The 13,001-nt window shown below is 32.6% G+C and overlaps 1 protein-coding gene across 29 annotated transcripts in view; it reads right to left on the bottom strand.

Annotated features, from left to right (window-relative positions):
- Positions 1 to 13,001, bottom strand: part of LOC140431103 (leukocyte elastase inhibitor-like) — a 228,099-nt gene that overhangs the window by 139,412 nt on the left and 75,686 nt on the right. For 2 of the 29 annotated variants that reach the window (XM_072519077.1, XM_072519079.1), the window contains exon 4: positions 7,249 to 7,401. The exons of 26 other annotated variants lie outside the window; for them this stretch is intronic. In XM_072519077.1, the coding sequence (XP_072375178.1) occupies positions 7,250 to 7,401 (152 nt within the window). In that variant the 3' untranslated portion in view covers position 7,249. Of the gene's footprint in view, positions 1 to 1,137; positions 1,421 to 7,248; positions 7,402 to 13,001 lie in introns of those variants that run through there. One more of the 29 variants, XM_072519145.1, reaches the window with a different exon arrangement.

Raw genomic sequence — 13,001 nt, 5'->3', positions numbered from 1 at the left:
ACTTCACTAAAACAAGAATAATAAGTCAGGACCAGACAAAATATAACAATACAAAACCATACCATAGAAAATGTTGAACACTATGTATGCTTTGGCCACGTCATCAAACTGGAAAAACCAAATCAGGTGCTGAAATAAAAAGAAGAATACAACCACAAATACACTTCCATTCCTATAAACTTAAAGAAAAAGGTGTATAAAACATGCATACTACCAATTTGTACCTACGGGTTGGAGACCGTGCCCTCGCCAAAAAATCGAAACGTGCTTGAAATATTACTAAGAGGCAGGATCAGACACATTGAGATAAGGTGTAAAGCAAAGATCAGGTATATCGTGGAATAAATAACAAAAATAAAATCTCGCTGGCCGGGTATGATGATAACAGGTGGACACGGAGAATCCTAAAATGGAGAGCAAGGGGGACGACAAGCATGGAAAGACCTCAACACAGATGGATAGATAATAAAGCATTGGCAGGCCAACAGTGGAAAAGATTGGCGCAAGTTAGAGAAAGATGGAAACAATTGGGAGAGACCTACATTGAGGAGTGGATAGAAAATGGTCGACGAAGAGATCGCAGGTCGATCACACTATTAAATTTTCAGGTACATAAATGTTAAGCTGGAAAGATGTATACCCACAAAAATAAGTCGTTCATTCACTCTCATAGTGGAAAATTGAAATTTCATGTATTTGCTCTATCAGAATAAAGGAAGTCGAAAACAATAGAGGCTGAGAAGATCAAGATAATATTTTAGTGAGAAAATTAAAGACGATTTAAAAATGTTATGGTATGTATGCTCGTAAACTCTCCAACGATTTTTTCCCTCTGTGTTCTAAAGCGTTAAACATTATAAACTTTGTTTTGTATGAATTGCTTAAAAAATATTTAGCAAAAACGATGGGTTTTTGTAAGTTGTTGAAAGAGTTAATAAATAATGATAACCTGTTTTAGCGAAACTTATCGCTTATAATATTCCAAGCCAACCAAGGCAGGGACAGAATACAAGACACAGTACTGTAAAATAGATAAAAAACTAAAGTAATAATACCAGCCTATACAAAATATGAATCAAGAAAATTTGTTCACGAGCAAATGGGAATTTGGTATACAAAATTGAAAGAATTAAAAGATGTGGTTGCATTGCAGTTTTATTATCTCATTATCATCCATACAAATATTTTTAAATTTAACTATTTTACTAGAACTTACATAGATATGGAATGAACTTAAAAAGACATGAAAAATGGAACAAGTCGACACTTTATTAATACACTTAGATAACCGACGCGGAAACTCGTCCTTTAAATAGTATGATATTTGGATCATTGATTGTCAGCATTATCAAAAATGGATGATCGGCAGTAAAAAGCTCAGGCGGTCTCGGCATACTGCAGCCCACACCCATAATAATTCCTGAAAATAAAATATATAAGAATACCATAATAACCACAAAAAATACAAGCCATATCTCGAAAATTGTAATCTGACGCTAGGCGTATCATAATCCCTATTTGACTGGTTTAACACAAAGAATGTTGCAATCTGGTGCAAGTTTTGAATTTCAATTATCTTAGTTATTATACAGCATACCACGTTATATGTCCGTTTTAGAATGCGTTCTATTTTTGTAAGAAACAAATTTTGCTCGGTATACGAGCAAATAAATTTTAATTTATATAATATGGGCCAGGAGCTAGTGACGATAACATCACGCTGGAATGGATGGACCCCTATCTGACTCAGAGGAGAAAGAGATAAAAGAAGTTCCTACTACATTAATCACATAAATCCTTGGAAAATGGATGGACGTGAACATTTTTGCAAAAAAATACAGCCTCGACGAAGTTCAAATCCCGATTAAGAAGATCAGAAAATCTCATAATTTTTAGAGATATTCTGAGAAGAAGACAGCCACAAGGTCTCTTGAAAAGAGGTTTCTGTTAAAAGTTGTAGACCCTCGAGAAAAACGACAAAAGATGGGAAAGTAAAAAAGCCAAAATGTCATTTTTTTCCATACAACATAGAATACAAATTTGCCGTTTTTGTTTTTATATTTTAGTAAATATTTGAACGATACAAAATAAATAAAAGTGGTAGCAATCTACAAATATTTTGGAATAATTGGGCATATCCAAGAACTCGTATAAATATGCTAAATTTTTAGCTATTAATTAAATCAACCTAAAACTCAAATTAGAACACCCTATATATATATATATATATATATATATATATATATATATATATATATATATATATAGGGTGTTCCAAGGTGTTTTTAACAGCCTATAATTCAGGAAGTAATGAATATTTGTATTTAAAAATTGAGAAATGTCAATTGGACCTATGATACTATCAATTGATGTATACATAAGATCTGCGACGTCATCACGGGAGCTGTGGCTTCATTACAATGGAAAAAAAAAATAAATGGATCATGGGGTGAAGTTAGGTCAAACGAAAGGCATTTTATCTCATATTCAACGGTGTACCACAATGAGGGTATTAATGTTAATAAATACGCTAAATTTTCAATTTAATGACACATATATCATCTCCAAATTAACCTGAAACTAGTATATTTTTATATTTTTTACAAATTCAAAAGAAAAGCAAGTTGTACTTGGCATTTTATTTAAATCTTTTTTGAAAACTACAAATAGTAACAGCTAATGTCATTTTTTGTTTTCATTCACTAATACGCGCATTGTTGTTTTAAAACAGAATTTTGAAATATCATGAGTTTATACAGTAGTAAAAATGCCTTTCCTATTCACCTAATGAATACCTAGATATATTGTTGATTCATGGCGAATGTATCATGGAAAAATGCTCGAAATGTTCAATTCTTACATAAGGAACACTTTTTCGAAAGAATGACACTTTCGTTTTATGTAACTTTTGCTATGGTTGAGTAGAAGATATGGCAAGGTTCATTTCCAAACGGTAAACATAGTTCTTGCCAAACCAATACAGACCGCACAAAACTTGGTGAATGTTTTAGCATATGTAACGATTAATACACACATGTCCATAAGGTCAATTTCTGCAGAAACTAAAGTGTCTTCAACCACAGTTCGAAGGATTTTAAAAAACTACTATTGCCATCCATTTAAACTGTGCTTGGTTCATAAATTGCAACCCACCTATTTGGATCGAAGACTAACCTTCATCGCCATAATGCAAGTGATGATGCAAGACACCCATGACTTTTTAACTAGAATTTTATGGAGTTATGAAGCTGGTTTCCATAATAATGGGATTGTAAATCGCTAGAACTTCCATTATTGGTCAGTGAGAAATTCGGACTGGTTAAGGGAAACTCGCTTTCAAACTGGATGGGAAATTAATGTTTAGTGTGGGTTATTTATTGGACGTTTAATAGGTTCATATTTTTTGAAGAATATTTAAATGATTAGAGATATCTGAAGTTTTTGAAAAATTAGCTTTGTTACTGTAAAATAACTTTACATGAAAGAGGAGTTATGGTATGGTAACAAGACCATGGTAAGAAGGTATTGTAATCAATAACCTTAATGCTTCATTTACAAACAGATGGATTAGAACTAACGGATCACCGATGGTCTCCAAGATCGTCTGTGGTATCACCCTTAGATTTTTTTTGTATAGTGCTATCTAAAAGGAGTTGTGTATAACGAAGAACCTACAGACGTAGATGATTCAAAAACTATAACTAGACAAGTGTGTACCCTGATGATGTTAATTTAATGCTTTCTGGTAAACATTATATTTTTTTGCGTTCCATAAATATATACAACGATGACGGTTTTCCGAGACACCAATAATAATAGTCCCTGCGCGAAACATAGAAACTCCTAAGTTATTTTCGCAAACTTCCAACGGTTGGCTTTGTGATTTGTTTATTGTAGTTGACTACGTCAAATTGATTTCTAACCATCCATATATTGATCCATAACCATCCATAACCATTGATATATTGAATCAGTGTCGAACTGATTTTAAGGAAAACTACTTTCCTGGAAGAAAATTCAGAATGGTCGCATTCAGATCATCGACATATGCATTTTTTGTCGCCAATATTACTCGTCCAATTATGGTTTTTGAACTGGTGAGCTATTTTCAGAGAAACACGCTGAATAAGCTAGGCTCAGCAAATTGATAATAAATTTACTTGAGAATTACACCGAGAAGGTAAAATGATAATTATTGTAAACGTCATTATTACGCTCGATGCATAAAACATAATACTGGCTTAAAACTGATATATACTTGGTATAGAGTGTTCGGAGTGAGAGGAGGCTTAATGTATGAGAGAGGCAGGAGACCGGCTAGTTCTCATCCCTACTTCGTGCTGTTTACTGGGTAAGAAGTGACATTGGTGGACGCCTGGGGGGATAATTAATCTAGTGATAATTGATCAGTTATCGACCAGGGTTAAAATAAATAAATTACTAATATGCCTATTAAAACATAGGAGTTAGTGATAGAAGGGTGAAATTTAGGATTAGTATTGTCTAATGCCAAATCATAAAAAAAAAGATATTATCCAAAAAATTTTAAAAAATGTTTGGGGTGAATCACCCTTATCACTTAGTGGTAAGTATGAAAACTATCTTACGACCTATTCTCAGACTTACCGAATATAAATATACAATTTAATAAAAATCGGTCGTGCCGTCTCGGAGGAGTATGAAAATTAATTATGTGACACTAATATGGCTATTAAACAATAGGGGTTAGTGAAAATTAAGAGTTTTATATATATACATATATATATATATATATATATATATATATATATATATATATATATATATATAATACGTTATTGGTTGCCTAAATCTGAACCATAATCTATGTTCGCATGAGGTCCAATATTCTAGAATATCTAGAACAATGTTAGATATAATAGTGCTGATCATATATTTTCACAGCATTCTTGTTGTATGACTAAGGTATTATTTTAACTATTGACGTCCTCTGGTCGTTTTTATGTCTGAAGTTTATATAAACTGAAGAAGGTAATGTTATTACCTAGTACGTTGGTTATTTAATCAAGCTTAACAACATTACATACAGCGTTGAATGTAGGACAACTCGGACACGTGTTTCGGCATTAACTACTGCTACTTTTACCCAGTCACAAAATACCTAGTTCAGTCAATAATTAGGTACATAGGTACTTAGCTAAAAGCTTCTATTTCAATGCAATCAACTTTATATTGTTTGTTTTTGTGTGTTCATTTACTAATTCTACACAGACAGGCCAATCAATGTACCACCAAATTCTTGCAAAATTTGAAAACATGTGGACGGTTTAGAGTTTAGATTGTCAAAGTTTTCTGTTGATGTATTGTCAGAATGTTACGTTGTACTATATTTCGATCATTATAGAGTGAATAGAACCACCGTGACTTGATTTTTACTTTTGTTAGCATCATATTAGTGACGTTTACAAGTTTTTGTCGAATTCCTAGTTCTATCGATTCTTCTTAATTTCTGGGGGCCTCGATTTAATTCAGATATTCACATGGGGCATTGTTTCGGCATTGATTGATTCAGCACGATGGTGTCATAATCCAGTAGGCATATTTAATTGTTTAGTATGGTTTATGTTAAGGAATCCTTTAAAATAAATAGCCAATCTCCCAAGCACGTTAGGAGCATCTGCTAAGGTTTCATCAATATTATCTCATATCATGTCGCACGTTCATTACTATTATTAATCCTTTTCTCTAATTAGTTTTTTCCTGAATATTTATTATTTATTTTCTTTTTTTATATCAACTAGTTATGGTCATTAACGTTAACAGTAGGCTCTTCCAAACAACATGTACCATGTACTTGGATTATTTCCTATAAAATCTTGTTTTTGTCATTGTTAAGCTATTTATTAATAAGTATAGAGTCAAAAATGGCGTCCGGTTAGTGTTTTATAATAGTAGATTGTAATCGGGGTTTGTAGACTGTGGTCTGAACTTATTTATTCGTAAAGTTTTGTCTGCAACTATGGCAGATACTACCACAAACGATGCGGGAGCGAGCGTAGACGTAACGTCGTATAGCTGCTCTCCGATCATAGTGAATGACCGCAGTAGCACGATTTACACCTACGTCCCTTCCGACATTGCCTTTAATACTAATCAGAGATTATCAGTGATTGAACAGAGCAGCGACAAGAGTTTAGGTCTATAGCATAGGCATAGCCTTTTCCAATGTTTGTCACAGTTGCAGAGGATCCATTAGGAAGAAACAATTCCAGACTACGACCTATATACCCCGAGTAAAATATACCATTAAAAGTATGAAGTACAATTACTTGTTTTATGTAAAGTTTGTTTAGCAGTAAAAGGTTGACTTCAATTAGTATCAACTATAAACATCCTGGGTTAACCGATAATAGTATAAAAGGCTCGGTTTCAGGTAACAATGGTTTACCTGAGGTACAAGGTCTTAACAATGGGCCAAGTCAGATAAATTTAATAATATTTACGACCGCACTAATTGAAGTCAACCATTTTCTGTTAAACAAACTTTATATATATTTATATTTGTTTTATACTACTCTCACTTTCTGCTCCTAACTCTACGGCCTTCTCTTTTTAAAAAAACTGTCTAACAACGATGCTTCATAGTACAATTCAAATAAGTTTGTGTTACTTCTCATTCCTTTTTATATACCTATATTTGCTTTGCTCCAAAAATTCTTCTACGATATATAAAATTTATGAGATTTACAAGATTTCACATGATTGATACACGAACTGTGTATCTGGACACTATTATTTATGCTATTCTTTCTTCTTTAAGTTCCATCTTCTATCGAAGGTTGGAAATCATCATGGCTATGCGGACTCTGTTGACTGCCGCTCCAAAAAGTTCTGCACTACTGCCACCACATTTCGCTTTCCTCGGATTTTGCCTTGCATAATAAGTTGTAATAATGCGTATTTTTCCCCTCTCATCACTTTATGCCATCATTTGGCCATATTAATGCTTTGCCTTTTATTGCCACATCATTTATGCCATATTAATATTTATATTAGTTTTATTGTTTTTAAACTAACTCCATAGTTACACTTAATACTGTTTGCAATTATCATTCCACTACTATTCAATATCATTGAAGAAAAACGTTCTGCACTTTTATAACCAAGTGTGTGAATGTGTATAGGTGTATGTGTGTATTTCTAAACAGACCAATCAGTGGAAGGTACCTAAATCGACATGCACATCCCAACAAACATGCTGTTAATTACCTTAGTGTAGGGGAAAATCGATTTTTCCCGTAAATAAAATACTATCGAGCCCCTGACCTTGATGATTGCTTCTAGTAACTATAGCTAGAAGGAAGGGGTGATCTGCTGTGAATTCATCGGGTTCGAAGTGACATCTAGGTTCTATTTCAATACCTGTTAGTAAAAAGAGGGGGTTTTAATTTGTTATATCATCTTTAGACGCGTTAGGTGTGCTAGTCACTTCGAGATTTTATAACTAATGAAATCACAAACGATATACGAATAAAACACCTAAATAACTTTGATTATGAAATAAATCTCGACAGATATTTCAGCACAAAGAATGGTACTAAAGTAATATATTGCAATTATACAGACCAAGTCTAAAGAATAATTTCCAAAATTTTAATAACCGTATTATTTTTTAAGAAAATTATTAAAATTTTAATATATTTTCGTAGGTATTTGGCTAAACTGAAGATAAAAATATCTTAATCAAAAATTTTCTGTAAATACTTATTTTGCGGCCTTATCAGCAAAACCAATAACTTTTATACAAGTTTATGTAAGATAAACATATTTAGCGTTATTGTAAACATCATAGCAACAATATATTTAACCTAAGAAGAAATATTACGAGTGACGTGAATGTCACCCAACAAGCAGACTCTGTTTGGTTTGGAAATTTAGGAAGTGTCAGGCCTTAGCAACGATCATGTTTCAAAAATGTACACACGAGAGATTTAGGCCGAGAAAAACTTACAACCTCAATCCACGACTGTTTTAACCCTTTTTAAACCAGAAGCAACAAACATCCAATTGATCACCAGTTAGTTTTTGTATTGCACTTGTCCATGATGTAATAGTCAAAATATCACAAGATGTCTACAATGTTCCTTCAATATCAACGGGGAATTAAGAAGCTAGAAAGAAACTAATTGTGTCCACAGTTATCTTGGTAGTATTGTTATATCTGGTGTTATTAGTATTGGAGAAAGAACTGATCACGTTTTACTTTGGAGTATTTTGAATATACTTGCATATATGGTATTAATTAATTAATAAAAAATCGATACAAGTAAGATCAAATCCTGCGAAATGTGGGTCTATAGAAGAATTCTACGCGTGTCCTGGACATAACATCGAAATATCCTGTCAATTCTGAAAGAGCTTCATAAAAAAGACAGGCTATTAAAAAAATAAACCAAGCATATCTAAATTACTTCAGCCACATATCTAGAAGAACAGGGACCATGGAACTATTGGTAGTAGAAGGAAAGGTAGAAGGTCGAAGACCAAGAGAAAGATCTCCAACACGATTGGCAGACCAAATGAAAACTCTGGTGGGAAAATACCTACATGATGCCGTCCATATGGCACAGGATCACAGCCAATAGGCAGCAAGCTAACAATATTTAGAATGTCCCCACGCTATGATAAGGGCTCAAAGAATGAGGAGGAGGCATATGGAGTCCATATTCATTTGAACCTGTTGCGGTTCCTTAGCAGTGTCTTGCAGTTTTTCAAATTCTTCTGATACATTATAACGCTTGTTTTATTGTAGCTTATACAGTTAGGAATTTTCTTACTGAACAGGATAACGATGTTTTCCCAACCCAGCACAATATCCAGACATAAAACCAATTGATCATGGTATAAGTTTGGCTTCAGAAGCGAGTGATGAGTCAGAATCTTTTTTTAAATAAAAACGACGAACTGATTTTTTACAAAGGGACTGGGTTGTAATTAAGAAAAACCAAATTGAGCACCTAATATTAGATATGAATATAATTATATAATTTGCAGGCCTGTACTTAACAACTGTGCGGGTCATACCAAGTAGTGAACGTTTTTGTTAGATATTAGATGATTTGTTTAGTATGATTTGGGGAAATATAGAAATAAATGTTTTTTATCAAAAACACTAAAGTAAAAGGTAAAAAATGTAAGAGTTACAATTAAATATAACTTTCTAGCAAATATTGCAAAAAAATAATACTTTTCTTAGGAATAATAATTTCATTACTTAAACTTTTTGGATATATCCTTAGACATTGGTTGGTGTATATTATAATAATTTCTGGCTAAGATAATTTGGAGAAAAGAATGATTTGTTTGAAGTTGATTATGTTTGGAGTTCAAATAATTGATTGTGCAATAGTGCTAATTTTTTAAAATCAGTGTAATTTTGCACTAGAACCTTTAAAGCAATGTTCACAAGTTAATTAGTAAATATGTACCAATGTGTGACGATTTCTTAAGTTTTTGTTTTGTTATTCTCACATATCCATTCATTGGACACTGTTTAGTATTTATAAATACTTATTAGAACAACTATAAAAGAAAGGCAAAAATCATATACTAAATGAAAAAAATAACCCAAGTATCATGATTTTGAAAAAACATATATATTAAAATGAATATAGAGAACATTAAAGAGAAAACAAACAAAATTAATTAAGGAAGGATGAAATAATCGCGACTTTTGAAAAAGTCATAGGGGATTGTAAAATAAATAAAAGAAAAAGTGTAACTAACAACTAAATCATTTCAACTAGTAATTAAAAAGAGATTTACAGTTTGATTGATCAATGTAATCGATCCACTTTTTAAACCAAAAATGCTTTAAAACGCATGGTTCATGTATAGTAGGTTTAAATTTATTAAGTTAGTGGTGACCTTAAAACATTTAATACGGTCTATGAATGTAATTAATTATTCGGTAAAAATAGTTAATAGTCTGTTATTGCATTAAAGAAGTTTCAATGTCATATGACTCACGCCAAAACAATGAATACCACACCAAAAAAAGTGAATCACATTCGTATACAGATTAGCTGAATTTCTTGTTCCATGAACGCTTGCAATTTTTTGCTATTTCTCTTATTTGCCGTATTACTTTTTCAATTTAAATTTTTTACGCCTTCTAACTTTTTACAAAAGTGTCTTCTTCTGACCACATTCTTGGGCTACCCTTTTGTCTGTCTAGTGTTGTTAATGAAACTTAAATCTTACATTCACTTTATGGGTCCCGACCATTGAACTGTTTCTTATATTCTTGGTGCCTTGAAAAAAATGTAAGTTCGTCACTCTGATTATCCTATTACCATTTACCATAACTATTAGAAGCATTTTCGGTTCTGATAGGGAAAACGTTCTGATTGAAATATTCCTGGGATTAATGCAGACGTGTAAGTATTCTAGATCTTAAATTGACAGCGTTTACTTTTCGTCGTATTATAATTCAAGATACTCCAGTCATCCGAGGCCAAAAAGCCACTGAACCTCTAAAAATCATACGATCCAGCTGAATTTTGCTGAGAATGTAAATTTTAGGACCCTAAAAAAGGTGCAAAAAAGTTTACTTGTAGGGTGAAAATACGACAAAAATCGATTTAACAAAAATGTGTACACCGTAGAAAAAAATGTTTCAAATAAAAAATGTAGCTGGAATAATTTTAAACAAAAATGTTTATTGGCACTTTTTGTGTAGAATGAAGCGTTCTCAGAAACAACGTTTGAAGCGACCGGTGATTTTGAACTCGACGGTAAAAATTCGATATCTTTTGATCAGATTGTCCTATCGACAAAAGGTGAAGAGTGCAGCTTTTGTATGCAATGTTTGTATTTTGCCGGATTTGAAGTCATTTTTTGTAAAGGTGTTAGATAGATAAACGTTGCGCGATTTTTGCCATTTCTTACGACTCCCATGAGAATAACAAAATTTATCACTTTCATTGACCGTTCATTATGAAATTTCCATTGTTAGATCCTAACCTTCAAAACATATAGCCTGAAATTTCGGTTTTGAGTTTTGGTATTAAATGTGAGGCATTTGAAATATGCCTCAAAACGCTTAATTTAGACTTTCATATCACAGACGATCTAAAACTTTTGAATCTGCTTCTTTTCGATTGCACAAGTACGCTTTTCAAAACTAGACAATTTCAGCTACAAATTCCACCCAATATTTTGTATAGCTTCCAGAACCGTATTATTTGGACGTCATAAATAAGTTAGAAAATCGCTGAAATTGTTGTGTTGAGCCAAAAGGAGATTTCATCATCATCATCAGTAGCTCGACAATCCTTTGTGGGTCCTGGCTTCTTCTAGGATTTTCCGCCATTCTGTTCTGTTCATTGCTTTGTTTTTCCAGTTGGTAATCGTAGTGTTTTCAGATCTTGTTCCACTTGTTCCATGTATCTAAGTTTGGGTCTTCCCTTTGACCTTCTTCCTACTGGTGTTTGCCTCATTATATGTTTTGGTGTTTCAGTCTCCAACATCCGTTCAACATGGCCCACCCAGCGCCGACGTCCGATCTTTATGGATGTTATGATCTCGGGTTCATTGTATGCTGTGTATAGTTCAAGATTATATCTTCTGCACCTAATAGGTTCTCAACGCTTTTCGACAGTGTCCATGTCTCTGATCCATATACAAGGACAGGTTTTATCAGGATCTTGCATATTTTGCATTTAGTTTTTCTTGTAATGTTGTTAGATCTTAGATGTTTAATTAGTTCATTACATGTTTTATTAGCGATATAAAAGGAGATTATATCAAATAAAATTAAAAATTTTCTGGCAAAACATGTTTTTTATTTAAAACAAAGTTACTTATCAGATCATCTAATATTTTAATTTTGACATTTCGATAACAAACCTTTTGTTTTAATCTCTTTAAACGCCTTTACACGAGAGTAATTGACTGTGCTCCATTGAACTAATAAAGTACACTATAGTATTTTTCACAGTAAAATCATTTTACGTCACGATTTATACAAACTGACATCACTTGTATCTAAAATTTCCATAACATCAACCTTAGAGTTCAAATTTTCCTAACGCAGATAAAAATACGACACCCATACGGAGCTGTTGGATCTTTTATAGGCGCCAACATGGTATTACAATAAGAAAAACGTAACCGTGATATTGATTAGTAATATTGATGAAATATACAAAAAAATTTCTTATTATTAATAATATAAATTTTATGCAACCATTGTTTAAGTTTCTCTTCTTCTTTAAGTTTCATCTTCTATCGAAGGTTGGAAATCATCATGGCTATGAGGACCCTGTTGACTGTAGCTCTAAATAGTTCTGCACTACTGCATTCAAACCATTCCCTCAAGTTCTTAAGCCACGATATTCGTCTTCTCACATTTCCTCGAATTTTGCCTTGCATAATAAACTGCAATAATGAGTATCTTTGCCCTCTCATAACATGGCCAAGGTTCTTAAGTTTTCTTCTTTTGATTCTTCTAGTAACTTCTGCGTTTGATATTTTTTGAGTCCTTGATATTCGTAGGATTCTTCTGTGACACCAAAATTCAAAGGCGGCCAACTTATTTAGATGCACTTGTTTTAATGTCCATGCTTCCAAGCCATAAAGGAGAGTTATTAATACGTAACACCGAAGCATTCTTAGGCATTCTTAAGTTTAAAATCCAAAAAAATAATCATGTTAAATAAATAGACTAAACAATCGTAAGCCAGTGATACGGGTATAAATGAAACTCAAATTTGGATGTGTGGCCAGAATGCCGACAGAGTTGATGATAATTTACAATCTTATAGTACGAATTCTGTTTATTTCTTTTCATTTGTGTATCAATTTAATTCGCAATATATAACTTTAATAAACTGCAGTTTTAGGTGTTTATAAATACATATTAAATATAGCTTAATAGATTTAAAAACTAATTATTGTTGTGTATTGTGATTGTGTTTGAAAAATGCCAAAACAACTGAATAGACGCCTTAGAGAGCTAG

Source organism: Diabrotica undecimpunctata, chromosome 1 (assembly GCF_040954645.1).
Source record: "Diabrotica undecimpunctata isolate CICGRU chromosome 1, icDiaUnde3, whole genome shotgun sequence".
Classification (NCBI taxonomy): domain Eukaryota; kingdom Metazoa; phylum Arthropoda; class Insecta; order Coleoptera; family Chrysomelidae; genus Diabrotica; species Diabrotica undecimpunctata.
This window is presented reverse-complemented; position numbering and strand designations above follow the sequence as displayed.